Raw genomic sequence first — 24,101 nt, 5'->3', positions numbered from 1 at the left:
AGCTTTTGTGTTTGTTTACCATTTGTATTTTCTATTTTCCATGAGTTTCCTATTAATAATGGACAATAAGCTAATTAAAAAAAAAAAAAAAACACAACTCCGTGTGTGCTTTGGCTCTCTTATAGCTGAGTTAGCAGCTCTGGCTGCATGCTGAGAAGACTGGTCAAGCCGCAGGCCTTTATTGCCAAGGTCTGCAATATAGTTTTCCCTCACTGACAATGAACAGCCTTTTCCTCTTCTTCTAGGTAATACTATTTCAAACTCCTGGAAAGGGAAAGTCCAAAGAAACACTAGATGAGAACAAGTCCTGGATTTTTTTTTTAATAACATATAATACATATAAATTAATTTCCTTCACCTACATGTGTATTCTTCTTAAACCTTCTGCTAACGCTCCCGTATTTCACTTTTAACTTCCAGCTCGCACTGGAGCCTTCTTCAAGTTACCACAAGAACTAAGGGCCTAACAGGGCCCCGTAGAGCTTGAGAAAGGCCATAATCTCATCCACAAAGACCCAGATATAAAGGCGCCATGTTTTAACTGTCTTTAAAGTCAGGTATTTGAGTTCCCTTTCATATTTTTGGGAAACTTTTGGAGAAGCGGAGTCCTAAACCTGGAACACTCAATATTACATGGTCTCATGCATGGTGGTATCAGACCTTCTTAATGACCGGTAGCTCTTTTAAGGCTTTTTGTGGTTTCTGGAGGAGGGCAGTGGAGAATACTGATTTATTCATATGTGGAAGGGTAATGTGCATACTACATTTTGAATAGCATGAGGGAGTAGCCTCTGACAAAGCGAGGACTCGGGGACACTTTGGAGTGCAATCAGAGAGCATTTGTTGAGATAGTGAACCATGTAGTAAGTAATAGATTGGATTTATTTACCCACAGACAGCTTCCTTCCATCTGCAGAGGCAAACCTTCTGCCTGAAACATGCATTAATGTTCTAGCTGACCAATAGTTTTCAGGTGTAGTAAGAAAGTAATGAGGTTTTCGATTTCCGAGGAATGAATTGTTTTTGGCCATTGGGATACTGCAGCGGATCTGAAAACCAGGTATTATTTTTTTCTGTATCTGAAAGAAACAACACTGGAAATAAGTAGCGTAGGAATGTTTATCAATCACTTTCCCCTGTTTCAAACATTTTGATCATTCTTTCATTTTGATCATACTTGCAGCTTTTCCTATGTAAATCTAGCTTACTCACATGGTTCTCATGAGGATTTCATGTCTTCAAGAATGCACACATGAAATGATTTCCTTTCTTTCAGCTGCACCAGAGCAAAAGTTTGCATTCAATTACTGCTAGAGTATTTGCTACTTAAAACTAAAGTGCTCTGTTTTGCTGAGTTGAGTCATCAGTAAAGGGGATGCAACATCCATCTTGCAACCAACTGTAGTCAGGCTCTTTAATTAATGCCTTGGGATTCTGCTTTGTCTTTTAAAAGGATAAAATCTAATTGCGGTTCAGATTAGGCTGTCTAATGAACATGACCACAAAGCAATTGATCAAAACTAATAGGGGGAATAGTTATGCCTACGTTAAGTAAACTTCTTGTTTGTTTTGCATAAGGAACTTAAGGAAACATTGCTAACATTATTGATGCATTATTTACCTCACTGGCATTTTATCCCAACACTTCAGTGTGGAAAGGAACTCTGAGCCACACTTTCCTATTGCTAAGAATATTGCTCATTCATCTTCCATTTACTACATTACAAAGATGCTATTTCGAGAGTTTCTTGACAAAGCAAATATAATTTTAATTTAACTATTCTACAGGCTTAACTTCACACATGAAAAAAACAACACCATAAAATAAAATAAAAAGCAACAAAAAAATTTCTCATCGGGAGCTTTCTTTTTGTTATTGGAAACAAGACTCCTGTGCTAATTAGGCACAGCTGAAGATCAAAAGATAAACTTTGCATTTTTCAGTATGTTCTTAGTTTAACTTTAGGTAAGAATCAGGTCAGAGTATGAAATCCATGCTCCAAATTCATTGTGAATATCTCACATCTAAACAATATGGCAATATATCTTTAAAGTTCTTTCTTAGTCTTAGGGAAATTTTCTATTACCTGGCAGGAATTTCAAAATAAAGCCCTGTAAAAAGATTAAGTAAGATTAACTTGTACAGTGTGATTATTCAGATAAAAGTCTCTGATATTTAGGTATGTTCAGATTTACAAATAAAGGTCCAAGCTCCTCATGCGCATATTTTCTGAGAAGCAAATTTGATTAAATATTAGACAAAAATGCAAATATGTTATTTACAATTGTCATGGTTTTATGGTTTTTTTTTTGTTGTTGTTGTTTTTGGTTCTCAGTATTCCGCATCAAAACATCATGTAGTGTACTGGGAGTTAAAGTGTTAATGCTCCAATTCCAGGCACCTATCCCTATACATTACAGAAGTCAAGGGATCTGGCCCTTCCGGGTGGGGCGGTCTCTTACTGCCTGGCAGTGGGTGCTGGAGGGTGCTTTCCTGGCCGTTCCAAGCTTTTCAGGTTTGAATCAGTCTCAGGAACTCTCTTATTTTATTTGATTTATTAGTCTCAATTTCAATCAGATTGTATTATATTGTGTTATCTTGCATTCTGGTATCACAGTTAGTAAAATAAGTTTTCCTCCATAGATTGTTGCCACTGTTTTTGTTTTCCTCCCTTCCTTCCCATTTTGTGGGGTGGGGAGGGGAGGGCAGGGGCCTACCGCCCCCTGTCACGGGCGTAAATTGATCTTGTTAACTCCGTGACAACAATTTATGTAAGAAAATCAGTTTAAGATACGGATAAAAATCCTTCAAATGAGAACAACTTCTTGAAATGCTACTTTTGAGATGTGGCATGTTCCTTACAATTAAGGACAAAATATTAAATCAGAAAGTATATAAAAATACCCCTAGACTAAATGTACAGATTCACAAAATCGCAGAATGGTTGGAAGACATCTCCTGAGATCGTTCAGTCCAACGTGCTTAAAGCAAGGTCAACTACAGCAGGTTGCTCAGGGCCATGTCCAGTTGAATTGTGCGTAACTCCAAGGGTGCAGATGCCACAACCTCTATGGCCAACCAGTGCTAGTGTTTGGCCACATGTAGAATTAGAAAGCTTTATTCCTGTGTTATGGCAGAATCTCTTGTATTTATTTCAGTTTGTGTCTGTCACCCCTTGTCCTGCCACTGCACCAACAAGAAGATTCTGGCTCAGTCTTCTTTACTTCTTGTCTTTGGGTATCTGTCTTCAGCCGTGTGCTCTTCCTGAACGCTTAGAACCTATTTCCATCTAGCCCCATTTGGCTTTTTTAAATACATAGGGCACAAATTTCTAGAATTGCTTTTGGAAACATGATCACAGAAGAGGGAAGTTCCCATCTTCTACAGAAGAACTTGTTCACAACTGCATTGAGCCCCTACTGGCTGGGAAGTACTCTAACTGCATATAAAATAATAATAATAATAATTATATATATTTTTTTATATATATAACAATTTCTGCAACTACAGGAATAATTTCTACTATTTCCAAGTATTTTATCTATGTACATTTTGATCAGTTCCACAGCAAGAGCAGCCAGAGTATCTCTAGGACACTCCATCCAGGATGCTAATCAACATATTGGAGCATACAAATTGTTGCCTGGGGAAATCCCTAGAACTGCCTGAAATTCCATCTGACAGTTCCTGGTAGTCAGTTGAATGCTTTGCTACAAAGGAGGGGGCATCGAACATCCATTTCAGGCCAGTCCACTGTTTCAAACTGAGATAAATATCTGCCTGGGGTCCCTCACTACTTAGGGAACTGATGTCTGAAATGTGCACACCAGCACAACACTGATATCCAGCAAGATCACCATTGTAACTACAAAACAAGCTCAATTTTCATACTGGTAACTAACAACGTACAACTTGAGTTCCACAGCTCTTGCCATGATGCAAACTGCTAAGAGGACCGACCCATGACTTGTCCATCCTAAATGCACTGACCTTTCATGGAACATGGGTCATGGCCCATAATTTCTTTTGCTGGGAGTGTGCTGTATGCCTTCTCCAGACATACATTTTCTGTAGCAGTGTCTCACCCCATCAGGAGGGAGCAACAAGGGAGATCCCATTGTGTTTGCTTCACAGCTTGCTTTTAGAGCATTCTGCTACAAAATTGCATATCTAGATTTTAGAGTTACTTAGTATCGGAGTATGCAAATATAAGAAACAAATCCATAGGAAATAACCTCATTAGACTAATTATTTTAAGATAACATTTTTCTTTAGTTTTACAACCATCTTTCCATCTTTAAGTCTTCTTCATCCATTTCTGCAGAGAAATGTTGCTCTGAAATGCAGAAAATTCTGCAGCAATGCCAGCTATTCACCACGGAAAGCTCCAAAGAACTTAACATCTGTAGCTCCAACAATGAGAGAAATCACTGTGTTTCTCAAAAGCATTTCTACAGCCAAAAAAACATATCAGGCTTATTTCCCATTCTGTGCACAAACAAACAAATGTAGAAGTATTATTATTTTAATTAATTAAAAGTCGCAATGAAATTGCAAAGAAATCCAGCAAAATAAATGTATTAGTGTTTTAGAAAGAATTCAAAGGCTGTTCACTTTCATAAACTGTAACAAGATATGAAATATGTTCCTTAAAAGAAGGAAAAATAATGTAAAGATACAAAACTCTCTGCTGTAACGAGGAGATGAAGGGCAATATAGATTTGTTTATATATATAATATACATGCATGAAACAGGCTTTGTATATCATTGCAGAAGGCTAACTCATGCATAGAGAATCAGAAGGCAACACATTTTCCATTTGCACCCCAAAATGCTAGTTTCTGAAAGATGAGATCTCAAAATAAAAGCAATGAATCAGTGTAACAAGAAACTAAGAGGTAAGTGTCAAAATCCACTCAACGTACAAGACATATAACTTTGGTGAAGAGATGCTCTGACAAATTAGGATTTCCAGAATAAGTATCTGCCACATTTATTTTTGTTAAAGAAAATCTTAAAAATGACACCCCTTTGCATAGATTGTCAGTTGTTCATGAGAAGAAGGAGAGAGAATACATGAGGCTTTTTTTCTCTTTTCTTTAAACCATCATCTTTCATTAAAGCAAAAATGGCACTGATCAGCTGGGGAGGATCTAGTCTTTGCACAGCTAGCAAGGGAGCTGCATGAATAGTAAAGCAGAGATTTGCCCACTTCCCATACAGGGGTGAATATGCTTGAGGTGACATGATGGGAACTGCACTGTCAGTTGTGTTAGAGGCAGTCAGTGGAGAAAGGTTTCACCTTATTTTACCATGAAAGGTGTTTTCTACACCTTGCAGTTGCAAGGCTTGACAAGAGCACAACACGGTGAGGATGGGCAGCATAGGCAGTGGCTGCTTGTTGACTCCTGGTGCAGGATTGTCTGCAACAGGCAATTAGATGCAAAGCTGACTAGATCAGCTGTCTCCCCACTGGGGACGAGATTTTCACACTTTTGTGGATACCTTTAAATACACCAGCTGGCCCCATTCTAACACAAATATACTGCATACTGAGTTTACCACTATTGTCCATGGAAGAACATGCCTAAGTGGTCTGAGATGAGTACCAACATTAAAACCGAGCTTGCATTCACATTCCCTTACTGGAATGAGATTTCCCAGCATTCACAAATGGCCCAAGAGACAGATGCATACTAAATGAATAATTCTGAAATCAGTAGGTGGTATATTTTAATTCAAATGTGTCTTAAACCTAAAGTCTTAAGCTTCCCACAATTAAAAAATGATTTGCATATTCCAAATAACACTCTAAACTTTATGCTCAACACAATTCCAGACATTTTCCAAGCTTTAATTACTTATTATAGCAGTCTTATAGAATAGTCTACAAACGCATAAAAATAATGTTACTGTCAAGTGTAATGCAAACAGTGTGGAGTGTTGGAGGTACACTAATGTCTGGGCCTATGGAGCTGGACAAAAATCAGAGAATGCATTCTCTAGAGATGAGAGTTTCTGAAGTCTAAGGACTGTTCAAGTGGAGGTGGAAACTTCCTGACAGATAATAAATAGCTTTTCCCTCCCCAGTTCCCAGCATCAATAGTTACAATAAAAAAAACTCTTATAACTTCATAGCTGAGGTGAGACTGGCACTCTGCTTGTGAGTGAGGTCTCCAATCGACACTACAAGAACATCAGTCGCTAACTAATGACTTGTTGCTGTGACATCTATGCACCTAAGAATGTGTTGCTGAGTTTTTCTAATTATGAAATACATTCTCATTTTGTATACAGATCAGCATGCTCAATATAGCAACAATTCATGCTCAATGTAGCAACGATTCAGACTTTCAGCGCTTGACGTTTCACTACTGTCTGCTATTTATTCCGTCCTTAGTTCATGCTAATAATTGTTGTAGGCATTTAAAAATACATTGTTGTGTCTTTCAGTGAATGATCAATGTCAAATAAATAATTTTGCTGACAAAAAGTGATATAGCTTATATGAGGCTCTCAAATATTTGAAAATGGAGTAAGAAGAATAAGATTAGGATCTAACAGAGATTTGATCGCTGTCAAATCAGAAACAAGATGTTGACAGCTAAAATAAATAACTTCTCAGGACCGACTTGTTAAACTGAGTTAAAAGAGGATCTGTAATGATGTGGTTCGCTCTAATACCCCCTGCCAACCAGATTATATTTTATTACTCAGCTGAACTCTACAGCATGATTCAGTTTGTGCTAAACTGAAGGGGATCACAAGATGCAAACACTCATATTTCCTGAAAGCATTTTGGTGGGAAAAGTGGATAAGAAGAAAAGCACGGTGTCAGGAGAAAAGACAAAAGGTTTCACAAGAGATATTTAGGGATGGGAGTGTGCAGATACAAGGCTGACTGGTCATACTTTCGTTTCTAAAAATGTTCTCTGTTCTTCCATGGCACATATACAATACTCTTCAAGTGTTACCTGTGAGAATAAGGCAAAGTGTATGGGTCACTCCATGAAAGTACAAGAACTTCCTGCAAAATATACAGATGGAGAAATTTGCAGCCACAGGAAATGAGAGCCACCTGGATGGCCAACAGACCAAGAGATAGATAGTGTTGACCAGCAAAGTGTTGTAGAGCCAGGACATAGTAATTACCTCTAATAATTAACTAATAAGTAAGCAGTGATCCATGAGGAAGTTCTTTTAAAACAACCCAACCACTGCTGCAAATGACCAACACACAAGTATTTTCAGAGATCTTTCCCTGCAAGTGTTTAATAAGTGCTCTACTATAAGAGTATTAATAAAAACTTTCACATATCAACATTTCTTTTTTTTTTTTCTTTCTGCACATTTTCTCTGTGGGCACATTTGAAATATCTGCCTACTAGAACAGCATGAGCAAACTAAAAATCTCAGAATAAGTCTGTAGAACTTGGTGGGGATCCCACCCGGGCTGTGTGGAGCTGCTGGTGACTGTTGTTAAGGCTGATTAAAGAACACAGAAATTGACCCGATTTTTACAATAGACGTAAAGACAAATCTTTACTAGATCTGTTAGTAATTAAATCACATGGCTATGTCAGCTACTTCCTTTAGGCTGCATTCTGCACCTTTCCCTCACCTTATGGCAGGACTAGATGACCTTAGAGGTCCTTTCTAATCTTAATGATTTTATGATTCTATCTCAAACCATTCCTGTTGGAGATGATGCCATGCTCTCAGCAGAGCACATAATATGTTTGAAGGAAAATTGCAAAACAAACAAAAAATAATTTTTATGCAGTGTTCCTTGCAGTTTTGGTGTGGGCTGAAGTAAAGGCATTCAAGATTGAGAGATAAGGAAACAGGTTCCCCAGTGCTTTTTGTTTCCCTCAGATCACAGAGGATGGGTTAGAGAAGGAATGAAGGTTAAAATGTTGAGAGGTAAGTACAGGCAGGATTTTCCCCTAAAAATCTGCATGAAATGTCTTTGAAATCTTTTGGTTTATTTTAGCTTGGGAAAAGAGCTGGTTTGTATGGAGCTTATCCCATATTAGCAGGCATGCTGTCATTAACTAGGGGAAGAAAGGCTGAGAATCCTCCTCAATCTCAGGCAAGTCATTAAAATTCACAGTCAATCACTGCAGGCAAGGAACCAGCTGAGCAGCACAGCAGGGCTCACTGAAGGGCCCTGGGCTGCTGTGGTGGTCTGCGCAGTGGTTGGGGCCTACTTGTCAGTCACTAGCCAGCAGCCGGAGGGTCTGCTGAGGAGAAAAGTTAGGGCCAAGAAACAGATTAAAAAAAGCTTCTCCAGAATAAAGCAACCAGCCCTCACTCTCCAGCAACAGCATTCTCCACAGTGCTGCCTAAACTTATTTTCTGTGATGCCTTGCAGCTTTCCAAAGCTCCCAGTCCTCCAGGGTTCAGACTGCGGCAGCTGCTTTTATACATGTGAAACCAACAGGAAAGGACAAGCAATGTCCAAGGACTTAGCACTGAATTTCTAAACTGCACCTTGCTTTGCCCTTCCCAGTGGAAAATCAGAGGGATATCCCTTTTCTGAGAACGTCTTAGTCTCGGACTTAATACTGTTAGATGCCCAACTGGAGGGTAGTGCAGAATTATGACTAGCCAGGGCAAAGGCAGAGTGCTTCAGATTTCAGTGATAGTACACAGGGAATCTGGACTCTACATCAGTCTAGGTTTTAAGTTCTCTTGTGTAAATGTAGAGTTAAATCCACTAGCTATGAATAGCCAAACTCCTGCTACTTTTTCTGGAGTTTTTATCTTTCATTGCATTTTCATTATATTTCGTTAGCAAATTAAACTAATGGACGTGTATTGACAAATAGAATCTGCCTGCTGTGGCATTTATGTACATGAAACCCTACTGTGTGCAGTACTTACCCTTTTGCACTGAAAAATGTCCTCTTCTTGTGATCTTTGATGCGTTGTTTCTCCTTCCTTTATCCTATAAGCTGGAAAAAAATTTCTTGGTCATTTTATAGACAGTCCACTGAGGAAAGTTAACCAGGGACATGATGGAGGAAATGAATTAAATTTCTTCAGAGCCAGGTGACCACTCTGGTCTTTCTTTCATCTTCATACAATTCGAAACTGGGATATACAGTTTAAGCTTTCCAGCATGCACAGCCAGGCAGGGCACTGAGTAGGACACTCAAACGAGCAGAGAAGAGAGCTGCACTGAACCCTGGTCAGCTCTCTGGCCTGGGTGCCAAAGGCCATGTTTGCAGGTCACAGCTTGGAGCACACTTGCACAACTGTGGGGACTCAGCGCTGCCTCTTGGAGATGTCAGTCTGCAGCAGTTAATTGGTAATTTGCAGGTCACAGATGGGCTTCATTTGACATAAGTACATTAAATATTGAAAGTGCAAATTCTGTGGCTACCCAGTAGCCTAAAGACAATTTTTTTTTCTTGATAAATTCATATGGAAAGGCCTTGTGCTATTTGTGAGAACTCTCATATTTAGGCATTATATTGTTCTCATCTTGTTTGCCATGGAAAACAGAAATGTTCGATTAACCCACAAAGTGCATTTATCCGCAGAGAAAGATGAGAGAAGAATTGGGATTGCCCTCTTTAATTACAAAGTCTGTCTTGCTGCTGTTTCAAGTAATCACACTATGCAATCCCTTCTGTAAAATTATCTGTTTCCATTGTAGAATATCTTAGAGTCTATTTTTTGGGTTTTGTTCCTGCTGTTTCTGTAGGAAGGCAGTTTGAGAACATAGCTTTTTTCTGATAGTTGGAGACCTCATTAGTTTCTAGCATAGGTTTATTTTCAGCTCAGTGTTCCTCATAGACTAATACTGCCTGTTAAATTTAATAGCTCTTTCTTCATGATTTCATGGTGAATTTTGTCTATTTTCCCATCTACAGGACTGGAAAGAGCACTCCTCTGCATGCATAAAGCAAAGTGGGAACCCTTCTGCTGTGCGTCTGACTCCACCGCCTGTGTTAACAACAGGCACGCTGCTGGGAGAAGAGTGTAGGGACCCTTCATTCCTCTTCCCTAGCTCAATAAATCCTCTTTTTCTTACTTCTGTGCCTTTGATAACACTGCTCCCATGTTCAGTTCTCCAGGCATCCAGCTTTCCTGGATGATTATGAACTGGAGTGTAGCTGCTGGAATCACTTTTCTGCCCTCTCCTTCCTAAAAATACATGCTGTATTTGATGTTCTCCAGTCCTCTGGCATAATTCCTGATTTTATGAGATTGTCAACAGTCTTTTTCTACAATTCATATTTTCAAAATGTAGGAAAGTATTTCAGTGTATCTTTATTGAAAATTTAGGACCTATATTTCAAGCTGTACTCAGTCTCTCTTTAATCATTCTTCCACTCTCAATGCATTATGGCCAACTTCTTTTTTCTTTTGCCTATTTTTTTTTCCATTTTCTTTGTCAGGTACAACTCAGTTTCACTTTTGAAGATTCTCATTCTATCTTAATACTTCTCAACACATTTGTTTTCTTTATCAATCAATTCTTTCCTCCTTTGATTGTAGTCTTATTGCTTAGCCCTAGTATTTCCTTCCAGGTCAGCAGTCAGGTCTGCAGCTGCTTTTTATAAGCAATTTACCTCTAGGCTGATGTACAAGCTTCAGACATTTTTATATTTAAGAGGCAGAGAAATCTGAATCCTCTCTCACATGCCCATTCTGATGCTTTTCAGCTATGCTGACTTCTTTAGCTGGTTCTCTCAGTCAAAATAATTCAACTGCCTGGCTTTCTTCCATTTCCTCATCCATCCTTCTGTCTACTGACTCCACCAAGAATGTATATGAGTAACTGAAATAAGTTCAGCCTTAACAAATGTATCAGTCTAGGTCTTAAACTGGGAGTCTCCTGCTTTGATGGGAAAATTTGCTTTCTTGAAGGTCCTATAAACTGCAGAACCAATTATTTATGCCTCATAGTGGCATAGTTGTTTTTGTTTGCTCGTTGGTTGGTTTTCACAAACGTTACCAGCTGAAGCTTATTTTGCTTCTTAAAAACTATAGGATTTATTGTCTTTATCTTGGCAGATTACTATTTTGGTATTACTACTTTCCTCCCCTCTCTCAGTATTATTCAGACGAAGGACAGGATATATATCTTTTTCAGATAAATTCCCCTATCTGTGCTTCCATTCTCCATCTCTCAATTTGTTTTCTGGGTAATTTTAGCTGGCTTTCTAAAATGGCCTTCATTACTATTAATCTATGTCTTCTACAGCATTTAATTACATGAGACTATCATACACATCAGTCTGCATGAAAACCTTTTATATTTAAACTCTGTAACTTGAGTCTATAACTAGAGCTCTCAGACTTTTATCTGTGTCTGTGTGCCAACGGTTTTACCTTCATCTGTGAGGCTGTTGCTATGGCTGCTGATGGCACCAGTGGGATGGGGCTGTGGGTCCTGCCTGGCCTCACCTGCTCCACAGTCCCATTCAGCTTTGCATCCTGGTAGGCAAGAAAGAATGCACAGACAACACTGAAGAGAGGGACACATTAACAATATTACAATATACAAAATGGAGGCTGAGTAATAAATTGTTCAGCATGAAGGAAGGATAAGATGACACTGGGTTAATTTGCAGCAAAGAAGATTTAGGTTTGACTTTAGAAAAACCTTGCAAATAATAATGACAGTAAATTACTGTTACAGGCTACTGGCAGAGATGGCAGGATTCCCCACAATGGAAAATTTCAAGAACAGATTTCCAGCATGGCCTCGGTCTGTTCCGTTCTGCATCCTTACGGAGGGAGAACCTGGCTCAGCCCTGTCTCTCTATGAACCCTTCCCTGCACAGTTGCAAGGAGAGAAAAGGGAAAATGAGAAAATTTTAGATTTTAATTTCATGTCAAATTGATTTATTTTTTTTTTAAATTTCTAATGAAAAGTCAAAATTTGGGAGAATGGTTATGTAAAACAGAAGGCATCATTTTATTTTTGGAAGTTTTAATGGCAATTCTCTTACAAAACCCCCTGGTTCTTGAATTTATTTCCAACAGGAATTACAAAATTGTAATTTGTACTTTTGTAAAAAATCTTGTAATTTCAGCTCAAAAGCCATTTTATGCCAGGTGTGAGGAGGTACGTTCTGCTCTTGGATTTTGCTATCACGTGGGGCTGGGCCTGAGCCACACATTCTGACTGATCAGAGTGAAAACATGCTTGTCTCTTTCCTTAGACTTTTCCTGCAGTAAGAATGTCTCTAGCGATTTGGATGGAGATGGCAGTATCTCTTCCAACTTGGCAACCCCTCTGCCAATTCAGAAGAGACAGTAAAATCCATCAGCGTAAAGGAAAAAAGCAATTAGTTGGGCACCTGGAACGAAGAGATAGCTACCTCCTTCACAGCTGGAGGCGAACGCCAGCACTGTTTCAGAGGTGATTTCGGGAGGAGTAGGGGGAGAGGTGAGAAAAATCAAACGGAGTTAGTTCAGTTGATGGCTTCTTGGGTTCTCTACGGAGTTAACTCCACGGGAAGGGCAAACAGCTGCCCCAGAGCATGGGTTGTTGGATGCGGCTGCGTCTTGGCACTTCTTGGGTGTCGTCTTCCTCCTGGTGCTGACAGACCCGGCCCTGCCGCCATCTGGCTCACAAAGTAATGAGACCAGCTCAAGAGGAGCCTGGAGAAATCAGCATTCTTTCCTTAATCTATTAATAGCTGAAAAGTGTTGATTTTGGTGACAGCTAGATGTGTTATTGTGAAGCAGATTGGTTAATTAGAAGCATCATAATGAAGGTTATATTGAGTATGTGTATCCCTTCAGAAACACACATATTTTTAATAAGCAGAGTTCGGTTTTTCTCACAGACTTAAACAGTCACAGAAAATGTTATGTGTGAAAAAGTCAACAAAAAGGAAAAAAGAAGCCAGACAATTTTCTGCAGCTCTCTGTTACTGCTTTTTTACCATGCAAATAGTCTGTCTATTTTGAACATGGCTGCCAGCTTAAAGCTGCCAGTGTAGGAAAGGAGCCCAGGGCATGGCTGGTCTCTACCACCACCCCTTCGTTTCCATGGCCCCAAAGCCCTTCTTCCCAGCCCGAATAACCATGTGGATGGCCACCTTATTAACAAGGACAAACATTCTCTCCTGCTCTGGCTTACTTGCGGTCATGAGATTAGAAAGGTTCCGCAGAGTGCTCCCTCACTTGCAGGACTCAGGACCTGGCCAACGTGTCAGCATATCTTAAATGTATTTTAAACAGGTTCATGTGAATTTGAGTCAATTCAGATGAACTCTGCATAAACTTTGGATAAATTGGAAGAAATACAGGTTTTGTTTGATTTATTTAAATATATTTCAAGCTGATCTGGAGCCACACTGGTGCAATTTTGAATTTAGCCATCGCCTTCTGGTAACTTGTTATTCTCAGAGTAGCTTGTTCACATGTCAAGGCTTTCAGATTGAGGAACTAGTTGTTAAAAATACCTTCTATTTTCTTGGCACAGTTATTAACTGGTACAAGTCAATGCTTGTAAAAATTGTGGTTGTTATTTTAAATATCAGTCTTTAACTAAATGTCTCCTCATTACCACTTTCCAAATGAATAAAGTACCATAAGTGTGGGCAAACCAAGTGGTTTGCAGCCCCTGGCATTTCCCACATCTGACATTTTCCTGACTGCCTGATCTCTGAATGTGGCATGGCAATGTCATCTGTTGGGGTTAATTCTTTAAATGAGCAAAACATCAGATTTCTGTTGTTGATCCTTACACTCGTGTGTAGTTTACATTGCCCTTGGCCCCAGCACTGCACCAGGCTCTGCGGCTGGCATGGCAGGCTGCAGCAGTGTTCTCCAGCTTGGCTCTAGTGCTGTTAATGGTGCTGTTAGTCTGTATTTAAGCAGTGGAAGTTCAGATTTTGGTGACTAAATTCAATCAGAGAACAACTTAAGGATTCTTGTGACATTTACCATGTTACAAAACACAGATGTAGTGCTGCCAGAAAGGGTCTGTGGGAGGAATCATCCATTTCCAACTTGTCTTTTTCCAACCGTTTTCTTTTTTTTTTTTTCCCTTTCCCTCCAAAATTGTAATTAAAAGACTATGATGTTGCCTTTTGTTTTTGATTGTTTTTCTGGATTCTGTTTCTATCTGTCTTTTAAGCTGTGATTTACACAATTATTTTCTTGGTAGGAGATAGTCCTGCAATTTTTCCATTTGTTTCTTTTCCTAAATGGCTGCTTGCATCAAAAGTCCAGATTTAGTATCCCTAAATACTATTCAATTAAGGAAAATAACAAAACGTTCCTTAGGTTTGCAGCTGTATGTCTGCTGACTTATGCATAACGGTTGTAGTTTTTCTTGGGGTGTTTCTCTCTCTCTCTCTCTCTCTCTCTCTCTCTCTCTCGGCCACTTGGCACAAGGACTCTCTGTTGCTGTTATGGGTCTCTTTTCCTGGAGAACAGACAACAAAGCATATTCGTGGTACAGCAGTTACAACAACAGACTGGAAATGGGAATGGCAATTCACCAGAATAAAGAAAAATACATACTTTTCTTTCCCATCCTTTGAATGCCCCTATTGCCCCTCTGGCATCACTCTTACTTCAGGGGCCAGCACTATCTACTGGGAGCATTGGAATTTAGGCTCCTTCATAATTTGTACACTCTTAAGTATTGACCTCAAAACAACTCAGTTTTATCTCCACACTCCTGGAAATTAAATATTTCATTTAGATGTCAGAAAATTGATTTGGTTGTTTACTAATAATGTTTTTAAAATACATAGTCCCAGGAAAATTTCATTAAAATAGATGTAATTGTACTAATACTATTACAATATCTAAATAATAGTAACCTAAAAGAATTAAAACCCAGAATATTTTTTTCAAAGTAGAAATGGCATTCAAGGATGTACCAATGGGGATGCACTGTCCAAAAAAGAAAAACACGTGTTAAGAGAGTATAATGTGCAGTGGACAACTGACCTGTTTGGCAGAAGAAAACCAGAGGCAAAATAATAATTTTGTATAGATGTTGTTAGTGTTCACAAGACATACTAATCCATCAATGACCAGAGCTACCCACTAGGGTTGTGGAATCTCCTTCTCTGGAAACATTCAAGACCCTTCTGGACACTTACCTATGCAACCTGGTCTAGGGAGCCTGCTTTAGCAGGGGGTTGGACTAGATGATCTCTAGAGGTTCCTTCCAACCCCTACAACTCTGTGATCACCCTGAAGACAGACATTTCTTGTCCACAGTTGAAATAATTATATAATTTCTATAGCTGATGAGAACATTTTATTTTTGAACACAAGTTAGTAAGAACCAGAAGGAATGAAACTGGAGAACCTAGTAAGTTCTGATGAAAAGAACAGCAGATAAAACCAGTTTACAGCTCCTCACTGGTTTTATTACAATGTCCAGAAGATGGTAGGTAGCATTGCCAGAAAGGATCTTTGGGCAGAAAGATTCAACCTTCCATACCCCCCAGAACTGTAGTTATAATACAATAAAATTGCCATTTATTTTTAAGGTTTTTTCCTTTGTGCTGTGAATTACACCATTGGTATCTTGGTTGAAGATGGTCCTTGTGATGCAGAATAGGGTTAGAACCAAGCAAAGCCAGCTGTGATATCTGAATACCCTTCTAGAGCACTCACACTGTCAGCTTTGCAGCAGCTGTGCAATATGTGCAATTCTGTGGAGGTAACACCTCATCCTGCAAGTGCTACTCTGAGGAGTAGTACTGCTGACAGCAGGCATCTAAGTTTAGCACCAGATTTGGATACTGGCATGCAGTCAATAAAACAGCCCCAGCTTGCTGCCCAGCACTCCTACAGGAACACAGCCGAAAACTATCACGCACCTACCAGAAGTTCTATGCTAGCATGCCTGGGAGGCGTTCCTGGAATAGTCTTGATAGTCAGTGAAAAAGCAGAGAGGAAAAAAAAAAAAAAAAAAGCAGCTTCCAGATATAAAATATTTTGAGCCCCCATTCAAGCTACTATAGCTGTGCTAAAACTGGCCTTGGAAATTTTAGACATGCTACTCATGGGCATGAAAAAAAAAACATTGTGTCACACACTAAATTGAGTATTGTTGATGCATTCACAAATAGCCCTGAAAAATTACATAATTTAATGAAAAAAATAGTGAGCACTGTTAACCAATTACATGTAGTGCCATCTATTGGCTCTTCTGTTCTACTTCCATTGAATCTCTGCGCATTCACTGAACGTTATACTTACTGGGTGAGTTGCATAAACCCAGTGTGCATAAACAGAGATGATTTATTTTGTGAACTTCTAAGTTCAGAACTTGTGAACTGCAGCATTTAGCCTTGTCATTGATTAAGCTGTTTTATAAAGCAATTCATTAATCTAACTTCATTGTATAAGTTATTAATTTTAAAGGATTTGTTGCTACGTATTTTCACAGACCAATAAAAACTGAGCAAGTTGAAGTGGAAAGGGATATGGAGCAAAAACTTCTGCCTTTGAGGGGTGACACCAGTTATTAGACACATATCTTAAGGAATTTGAAATTTCTCCTGGCAGGTTTATCATAAAAGGGAGCTGCAACTTATGCTCTGCCAGCGCTGAGCTACTTGGCTACTGTAATTAAACTTACATTAAGAAAAAACACTCCTGCTGTTCCCCTCTCATTCTGGAGAGGCTACCTGTTTTCTTCAAACAGGTATGACAGTATTTCTAACACTTCTGCATTAATTTTCAAGATTTAAATATTCACAGGCTCTTTTACGTGGCCAGACTGCAAAACTATAGGAGGGGGAAGAATGCACAGAAATAGGAAATAGAGAGTAGTACTCCCCATCAGAGATGGGCACTGCTGCCTAGAGCAAGCCAAGGGCAGGACCGATCTCTTCTTTCAGTTCTGCTTTTAAGATGAAGTGAAATAGCTACTCAACTGTCTCAGTAAGGGGGAAGAGGAAAATCCAAACAAGTAATCTCTGAGTTTGTTAGAAGGTCATTACTCTTCCCTTTGACTCAGTTTTCATCTACCTGCAGGCTCCAAGTTTCCTCACCTATACAAGATCATGCATATTATCGAAATTATCAGGGATTTTAGAAACTAACTTTTAATAATACTTTACTGCTTCTAAGCCAACTGCATGCTCTTCTGGAATTTGGGCAATGAGTTAAAGCATATGAATGGAGCACTTTGGCTCCCCAGATGGATGTTTCCAGCCTTTCAAATGCATTAAATTGTGTGAGAGATCCAGCTTTGCTGCAAACACTTTTTTGGTGAAATCATTAAAAACAAATCTACTCTCCAAATAGAAAGTTGCAGGGAGAAAACTTATGAACAATCACTTTTGTGAAGTTATAAGCAACCAAAAGGAGGGGCTAAAAATTTGAAGCAACAGCACATCTCAGTTACAGCCAGTGCTGGATCTTATTCGTGATATGAACACATGCATGAGTAGTATCTAAATGTCATCCTGTCTAATTGTTGTTTCAAGAGATATTCAGGCAATGTCAGAAAATGCTAGCCCTTCCAGTTCTTCTGCAGTCAAGCCTTCCAACTGTAAACTCCCAAAGCGCACAGAAATATTTATAACCAGCATTCATATTGCTAACTGAAATATTAGTAGGAGATACCAGCTGCTCCATGTATCAAAATACTGACATTCACTATTATTGGTTGGCAGGAACTTCAAAGTTTTTTTTCTTATACAAGAAAGCACACTGGTGGTGTTAAGATTATAGAGAAACAGGCATCTAAATATCCACCACAACCCAGCTGTGCTCCTGCATTTCTAAGAGCTTTAACTGCAAAACTAAAGTCCGAGTTCGGTTCTGTGAAAAGGAAAGAAGTAGCATCATAATTTGTCTTTTCACAACTTTCTTTCCTCTGGTGCGCAGGAAGAACACACCAGATACTTTAAAAGGCTTGTGCAATCCATAAAGCGAGGTGCACAGCAAGAGGAGAGAAATGTAAAAAGAAAATCCTGGGTAGTCTTGAAAGTCGTTGCTTTCAGGAGGCTTAACTCAGCCCCTCCAGGGTGAAGATATGTTTTTCCCCCACACATTGCCAGTTTGAAGTTTCATGCAATTTTCTTTATCACATATTCAAATGATTAAGAATCACTGTTGCTAGCATTATCATCTTATCACAAATGAAATGAATATGGAGCCTCATGACTTTTGGATTGATCTCAATACTACGTGTAACATTACACGTACATTAAAAAAGAAAATAATGGCTATTTTGACATTTTGCACCATACAGGAGAAGCATGCACAAATTCATTATTCTCCTCATGAAGTTTGGTAACAAATACAGTCCTCCTCTTTGGAAAGGCTGACTACACAATTGTCATCTTCTGGTTATACACATGCAGGAGCACTACATGATCAAAAAACAGATTTCATTATGAGCATTCTATTAGTACAACTGATTAGATGGCCAAACAGGTCAATGACCTCCTAGCTTGTATCAGAAACAGTGTTGCCAGCAGAAGCAGGGAAGTGATCATTCCTCTGTACTCGGCTCTGATGAGGCCACGCTTTGGGTACAAGTTCAGTTCAGTTTTGGGCCCCTCACTACAAGAAAGACATCAAAGCCCTAGAGTTTTTTCAGAAAAAGGCAAAGAAGTTGGTGAGGTGTCTGGAGCACAAGTTGTGGAATGGCTGAGGGGACTGGGATTGCTCAGTGTGGATAAGAGGAGGCTCAAGGGAGACGTCATCGCTCTCTACAACTACCTGAGGGGAGAGTCGGAGGTTGGCCTCTTCTGCTGTGTAACTAGCAACGGGACTAGAGGGAATGGCCTCAAGTTACACCAGGTGAGATTCAGGTTGGACATTAAGAAATACTTCTGAGAGAGTGGTCAGGCACTGGAACAGGCTGCCCAGAGAGATGTGGAGTCACCGATCCTGGAGGTGTTCAAGAAACATTAGGTGTTACACTGGAGGGCATGGTTTAGTGGAAATATTGGTATAGGTGGACAGTTGGACTGGATGATCTTGAAGATCTTTTCCAACCTTGGTAATTCTATGATTCTAACTTACATGGTGATGGACTCTCATTAAGCATGACATTAGAGAGGGTGTAACATACTCATGGTTCAGGATCCCCAGGACATGGGTGGAGAATTACTAGCTAATTCTCCTTTACCAGTTAAATAGTAAAAATTCAGCAGAGCACATAAAGTTAACTAATTACCTGATGACTTTAACAGCAAGATTGTCTCTCTGCCTCTTTGTATCAGGAGAGTCAGAAACAGTCACTCTGATCCTGAGTTTACTCCTATTAATTCATTATTATTACTTCATTGTGCTTTGGTTTTGGCACTATTTCTGATGAAGTAAAACAAATCAACAACATAACACAAACTCAGCGACCCTGTGGTGAGCTCTGCTGGTTGTCACAATACCCTAGCTGGCACCCATCACCTCTCCAGAGGTCTGCCCAAGTGGGCTCTATCATGCATGGGCTAATCACTAGAGCTGAGTGGAGCTCTTCAGTGTTGCAGTTTGGTCTGAAAACTCTTATTTGTAGAAAACTGCATTTCTAGGAAATGTGTAGTTTCAGTGAAGGATATTTTTCAGATAGAGTTTAGATATTTTTAGGCAGAGTTTCTAACTGGAAAATAAGTTTTTCACCCCAAAATTAGTTATCCAAGGCATAGAGACCAGTTTTCTCCCCTGCTTTACCTGAAGTATGCAGGGAACTTCACCTTTGTTTCCCACTTCCTTGTTTGGCATCTTAAGTGCTGATAATTGATGATTTCCAATACCCTACTGGAAATGTTAACCTCACAGAGCACCTGTGGGTGTTAGGAAAAAACACTGTTTATCTGAGATATAGTTGAGGTGCAGCATAGTGACAATATTCATCCAAGGCCGCAGAGAGAGCCTGGACCTAAAGTAGCATTCTCCATTTTTCCTTAAATATGAGATCACTGTAACCCATAAATCTTGGGTAAATAAGTACAAAGATTAATGCAATTCAAACGAACAAAATACTCCAGTAACCCTAGCCCAAGTGCTTGGACTGAATATCGCACTGTTGATTGCAAATGACTTGCATACAATTGAAGCTGAGACCTTCACTATATCTCAAATGCTATGAACTCTGCAAATAGTTCCTGAAATTATAAAGGCAATCCAGTAGTTATTTCTGAAAACAGAGTAGCTCTAGGTGTTTTTTTTATTTTATTCCTGTGTAATCAATGAATATACAAATATTACAATTAAGAAATACACAAGAAAGTTAGGCTAAACAGGTTATCATATTAAAGAAGAGTGGATGAAAAGCATACCCCTATCCTGGGCTTGCTGAGAACACTCCAAGAGAAGAAATCTCCAAAAAAGATCCTTACTCTGTGGTAGTCAGCTCTTAAATGGGTCTAGGAGAGGTGGAGCCAGGCTCCACCCCTTCCGGTAGCACAGATGAATTGCCTTCAGCTGTCCTCCCATGGCTGACTCATTGCTTGCCTCAGGTCGTCAATCAGGCCGTGATTCAGCAGTTCCCATACAATTCCCCCTTATTTTTTTTTCTGTTTCCCTTAAGTTAATTTAAATTGGTGATATTCAAGTCAAAGCCAGAATTCAGAAATCCTTGCATAGTTATTTGAAACATCTGCGTAGGCCTTTCTATTTTTGCTTAAGCTGGTTTCATTTTTAATAAAATGTCTGGAAAGTGAGGTTAGCAGACACTTCTTTAGCAAAACAGCAGTTTAATAGCTGGGGATGCAGATCATGAAACACTGTTCTTATAGAGCATGTTTCTGTCTATTTTGCTACTCAACTATGATGCCTTCATACTGTGCCTTTTAGGAATATTTCTGAGACAAGCTTGAATCGTATTGGATTAAATCAAATCCTGCCAGATTTCCTCACGATATGTTACTGCATATTATTAATTAACTAGAAGGTATGATAGGTCTGACAGCTTCTGAGATGGAAGAGAGCAAGTTAGCTAGAGGCTAACAGCTTCATTTTGTAAATAAATTCATACTAGTGTAGTGCTGTGGTTTTTCTATAATTTTTGTTTCATTTTTCAATATCAAACCTTGAGTCCCATTCTATAATCCAGTTCATGTTGATTGGAGCAAATAACTATATAGTTCCCCACAGAACACTGTTTAGGGTTAAAAGAAGCAGATAGTCAAGATATACATAAAAAACTGAAGCAAGATGCAGAAGAAAAGATAGTTAAGGATATTGTTTTTGCTAGGTTTGACAGACCAAATAGTGCAGCAATTATTTTTTACAGTGTCGGTACTTGGTAGACATTACTGGAGCTATGTTTTGCAATCATGTCTCGTTATTTTCAAACACATCACCCCAACATCGATGGTGCATCACCAATTAGCCTGAATGGCATCTTGAACGCCCAGCTGCACTGACTCAGTACTGTACAACTATATGTATTTTAGAATCATATTTTTTCTGGTTCCCTTGCTTTGCATTCTTTTTCATCCGGGTTGTTTTCCACTGATCAGTTAATGAAGTAGACAATTTCATTCAGATTTTGGTAATTGCAATGACTAACAAAAAAATGCTTAAAAAGATTCCATTGGGCTCATATGTCTCCAGTGGGGTAATGCAAGTCTTGAAACTTGCAGGGGGAACGTGACCATTGAGAATGAGGAAAAGGCTAAGGTTCTAAATGTCATCTCTACATCTGTCTTTAAAAGTCAGAACAGTTATCCTCAGCATACTCTATCTTTGACCTGGAAGTCTCAGATGGGGAGCAGAATAAACCCACCACAATTTAGGTGGAAACAGAGACCTATTACTCTACCTGGATTGCCACAAGTCTATGGGGTCAGATGGGATGCATCCAAGGGTGCTGAGGGAGTTGGTGGAGCTGATAGCCAAGATGTTTTCCGTCATCTATCAGTGTTCTTGGTCAACTGGAGAGGTCTCAGAGGATTGGAGGGTTGCCAATGTGACACCCATCTACAGGAAGGGTCATAAGGAGGATCCGGAAAACTACAGGCCAGTCAGCCTGACCTCAGTGCCAAGAAACGTTATGGAGCAGATCATCATGAGGGAGATCTCATGGCATGTGTGGGACTGCTGTGGGATCAGACCTGGCCAGCATGGATTCATGAAAGATAGGTCCTGCTTGACCAACATGATCTTCTTCTATGATTAAGTGACCTGCCTGGTGGATAAGGAAAAGGCTGTTGACAGAGTCTACCTAAACTTCAGCAAAACCTTTGACTGTCTCTCATAGTATTCTTCTGGAGAAGTTGGCAGCCCACGTCTTAGGCAGATAAACTCTTTCCTGGGTAAAGAACTGGCTGGATGGTAGGGCCCAGAGAGTGGTGGTGGATGGAGTTAAATCCAGCTGGCCACTGGTCATGAGTGGTGTTCCTCAGGGGACGATACTGGGGACAGTCCTGTTTAATATCTTTATTGATGACCTGGATAAAGGCATTGAGTGAACTCACGGTAAATTTGCAGATGACAACAAATTGTCAGGAAGTGTCAATCTGCCATGGAGCAGGAAGGCTCTACAGAATAATTTGGACAGGCTGAATTGCTGGGCCAGTGGATGAAGTTCAACAAGATCAAGTGCTGGGTCCTGCACTTTAGCTTCAACAACCCCAGGCACTGCTACAGGCTTGGGGCAGAGTGGATGGAAGACTCTGTAGAAGAAACAAACTTGAGGGTGTTGGTTGGTGTTCGCTGAACATGATTCAGCAATGTGCTTAGGGTCCAAGAAGGCCAATGGCATCCTAGCTTGTATTAGAAATAGTGTTGCAGCAGAAGCAGGGAAGCGATCATCCCTCTGTACTCAGCCCTGGCGAGGCCACGTCTTGAGTACTGTGTTCAGTTTTGGGCTTCTCACTACAAGAAAGACATCAAGGCCCTGGAACATGTTCAGAGAAGGGCAGTGAAACTGTTGAGGGCTCTGGAGCACAAGTCTTATGAGGACTGGCTGAGTGAACTGGAATTATTTAGTCTGGAGAAGAGGAGGCTCCAGAGATCACTCTCTTCAGATACCTGAAGAGGACTGTGGCGAGTTGGGAATCGTTCTCTTCTCCTGTGTAACTAGCAACAGGACTAGAGGGAATGGCCTGAAGTTGTGCCACGGGAGATTTGGGTTGGATATTAGGAAATAATTCTTCTCTGAGAGAGTGGTCAGGCACTGGAACAGGTGGAATCACTGACCCTGGAGGTGTTCAAGAAACATTTAGATGTTATACTGAGGGGCATGGTTTAGTGGGAAATATTGGTGATAGGTGGATGATTGGACTGGATGATCTTGGTGTCTTTTCCAACCTTGGTGATTCTATGATTCTACAATTCTAAGAGAGGCCAAGGCAAATCTTTACGTTTGGAAGGCATGACAGAAGATTTGACATTATACATCTTGAGAGTGTTTTAAAATATCACACTCACTGAACTGACTCTTAATTACATTTGCGCATGTAATGATGATGCCGATATTTTCTAAGTTATAAAAATATTTTTTATAACTATTTTCTTCAAAGATCTACAGAGTAACCATTGACAACCAGAGTTTCATCCTGTTGAGTTCACTGCATTGGTTTGCAAATAAAAAATTTCCAGGCAATCATGTCTCAAATGCACTGTCTAATTAATCTATTAATATTAAAGGCAAACAGTTGCCAATCTTGTAGTGCAATTTCACCCCTTGTGCATTCTCTCTATAGTAGATCTGTTATTCCAACACAATTAAACTCTTTGAGTTTTTGCAATGATTTATTAATAGTAATTTGTAATGCAGCAATCTGGTTGGTGCCCCAGTGAACTGTACATACACCAAAGATATTGCCAGGTTTCAGAGCTGGGTTCAAGATTAGAGAAAGAGAGGGAGAAGCAGAGTCTATAAGCCTGTATATTTTCCTTACACTTTCTAAAGTCTAAGATGTTCAAGAAACAAAGAATCTATGAGAGGAATAGGATCAGAATTTGTTTATGTAATATTTCATACACCTAAATGTACCAACAATCTTTTAAATATACCTCTCAAAGACAGGAACTATAGATGTTCATATTTCATCCCAGGCTTAAAAGTTTAATTTCTAAATGTTTAGATAACGTAGAACAGAAAAAAAAAATAATCATGGCATTTTTCAATAGGTGCACAGAGAAAGGAATTTTGTTTCTATCTGGTAAGGCATGGTGTTCTTCAGTGCACTG

General features: G+C 39.5%; 1 protein-coding gene and 1 long non-coding RNA gene across 2 annotated transcripts in view; one reads left to right on the top strand and one right to left on the bottom strand.

Moving 5' to 3' along the window:
* Positions 1-2,329: 2,329 nt before the first annotated feature.
* LOC146544096 (uncharacterized) lies at positions 2,330-16,166 on the top strand. Its single transcript, XR_014884228.1, has 3 exons — positions 2,330-2,516; positions 9,884-9,992; positions 11,659-16,166. It is a non-coding gene; the product is annotated as an uncharacterized LOC146544096 (long non-coding RNA).
* LOC104911435 (uncharacterized) overlaps positions 4,527-24,101 on the bottom strand; it is an 80,679-nt gene continuing 61,104 nt past the window's right edge. The window contains exons 6-8 of the mRNA XM_085227347.1: positions 11,349-11,453; positions 8,889-8,959; positions 4,527-6,976 (exon numbers count right to left, since the gene is read on the bottom strand). Of these exons, the coding sequence (XP_085083473.1) occupies positions 6,908-6,976; positions 8,889-8,959; positions 11,349-11,453 (245 nt within the window). The 3' untranslated portion in view covers positions 4,527-6,907. The remainder of the gene's footprint in view (positions 6,977-8,888; positions 8,960-11,348; positions 11,454-24,101) is intronic.

The sequence above is a fragment of the Meleagris gallopavo genome, chromosome 6, assembly GCF_905368555.1.
Source record: "Meleagris gallopavo chromosome 6, MGAL_WU_HG_1.1, whole genome shotgun sequence".
Taxonomy (NCBI): domain Eukaryota; kingdom Metazoa; phylum Chordata; class Aves; order Galliformes; family Phasianidae; genus Meleagris; species Meleagris gallopavo.
Note: the sequence above shows the minus strand (reverse complement) of the source record. Positions and strands in the feature narration are given on the sequence as shown.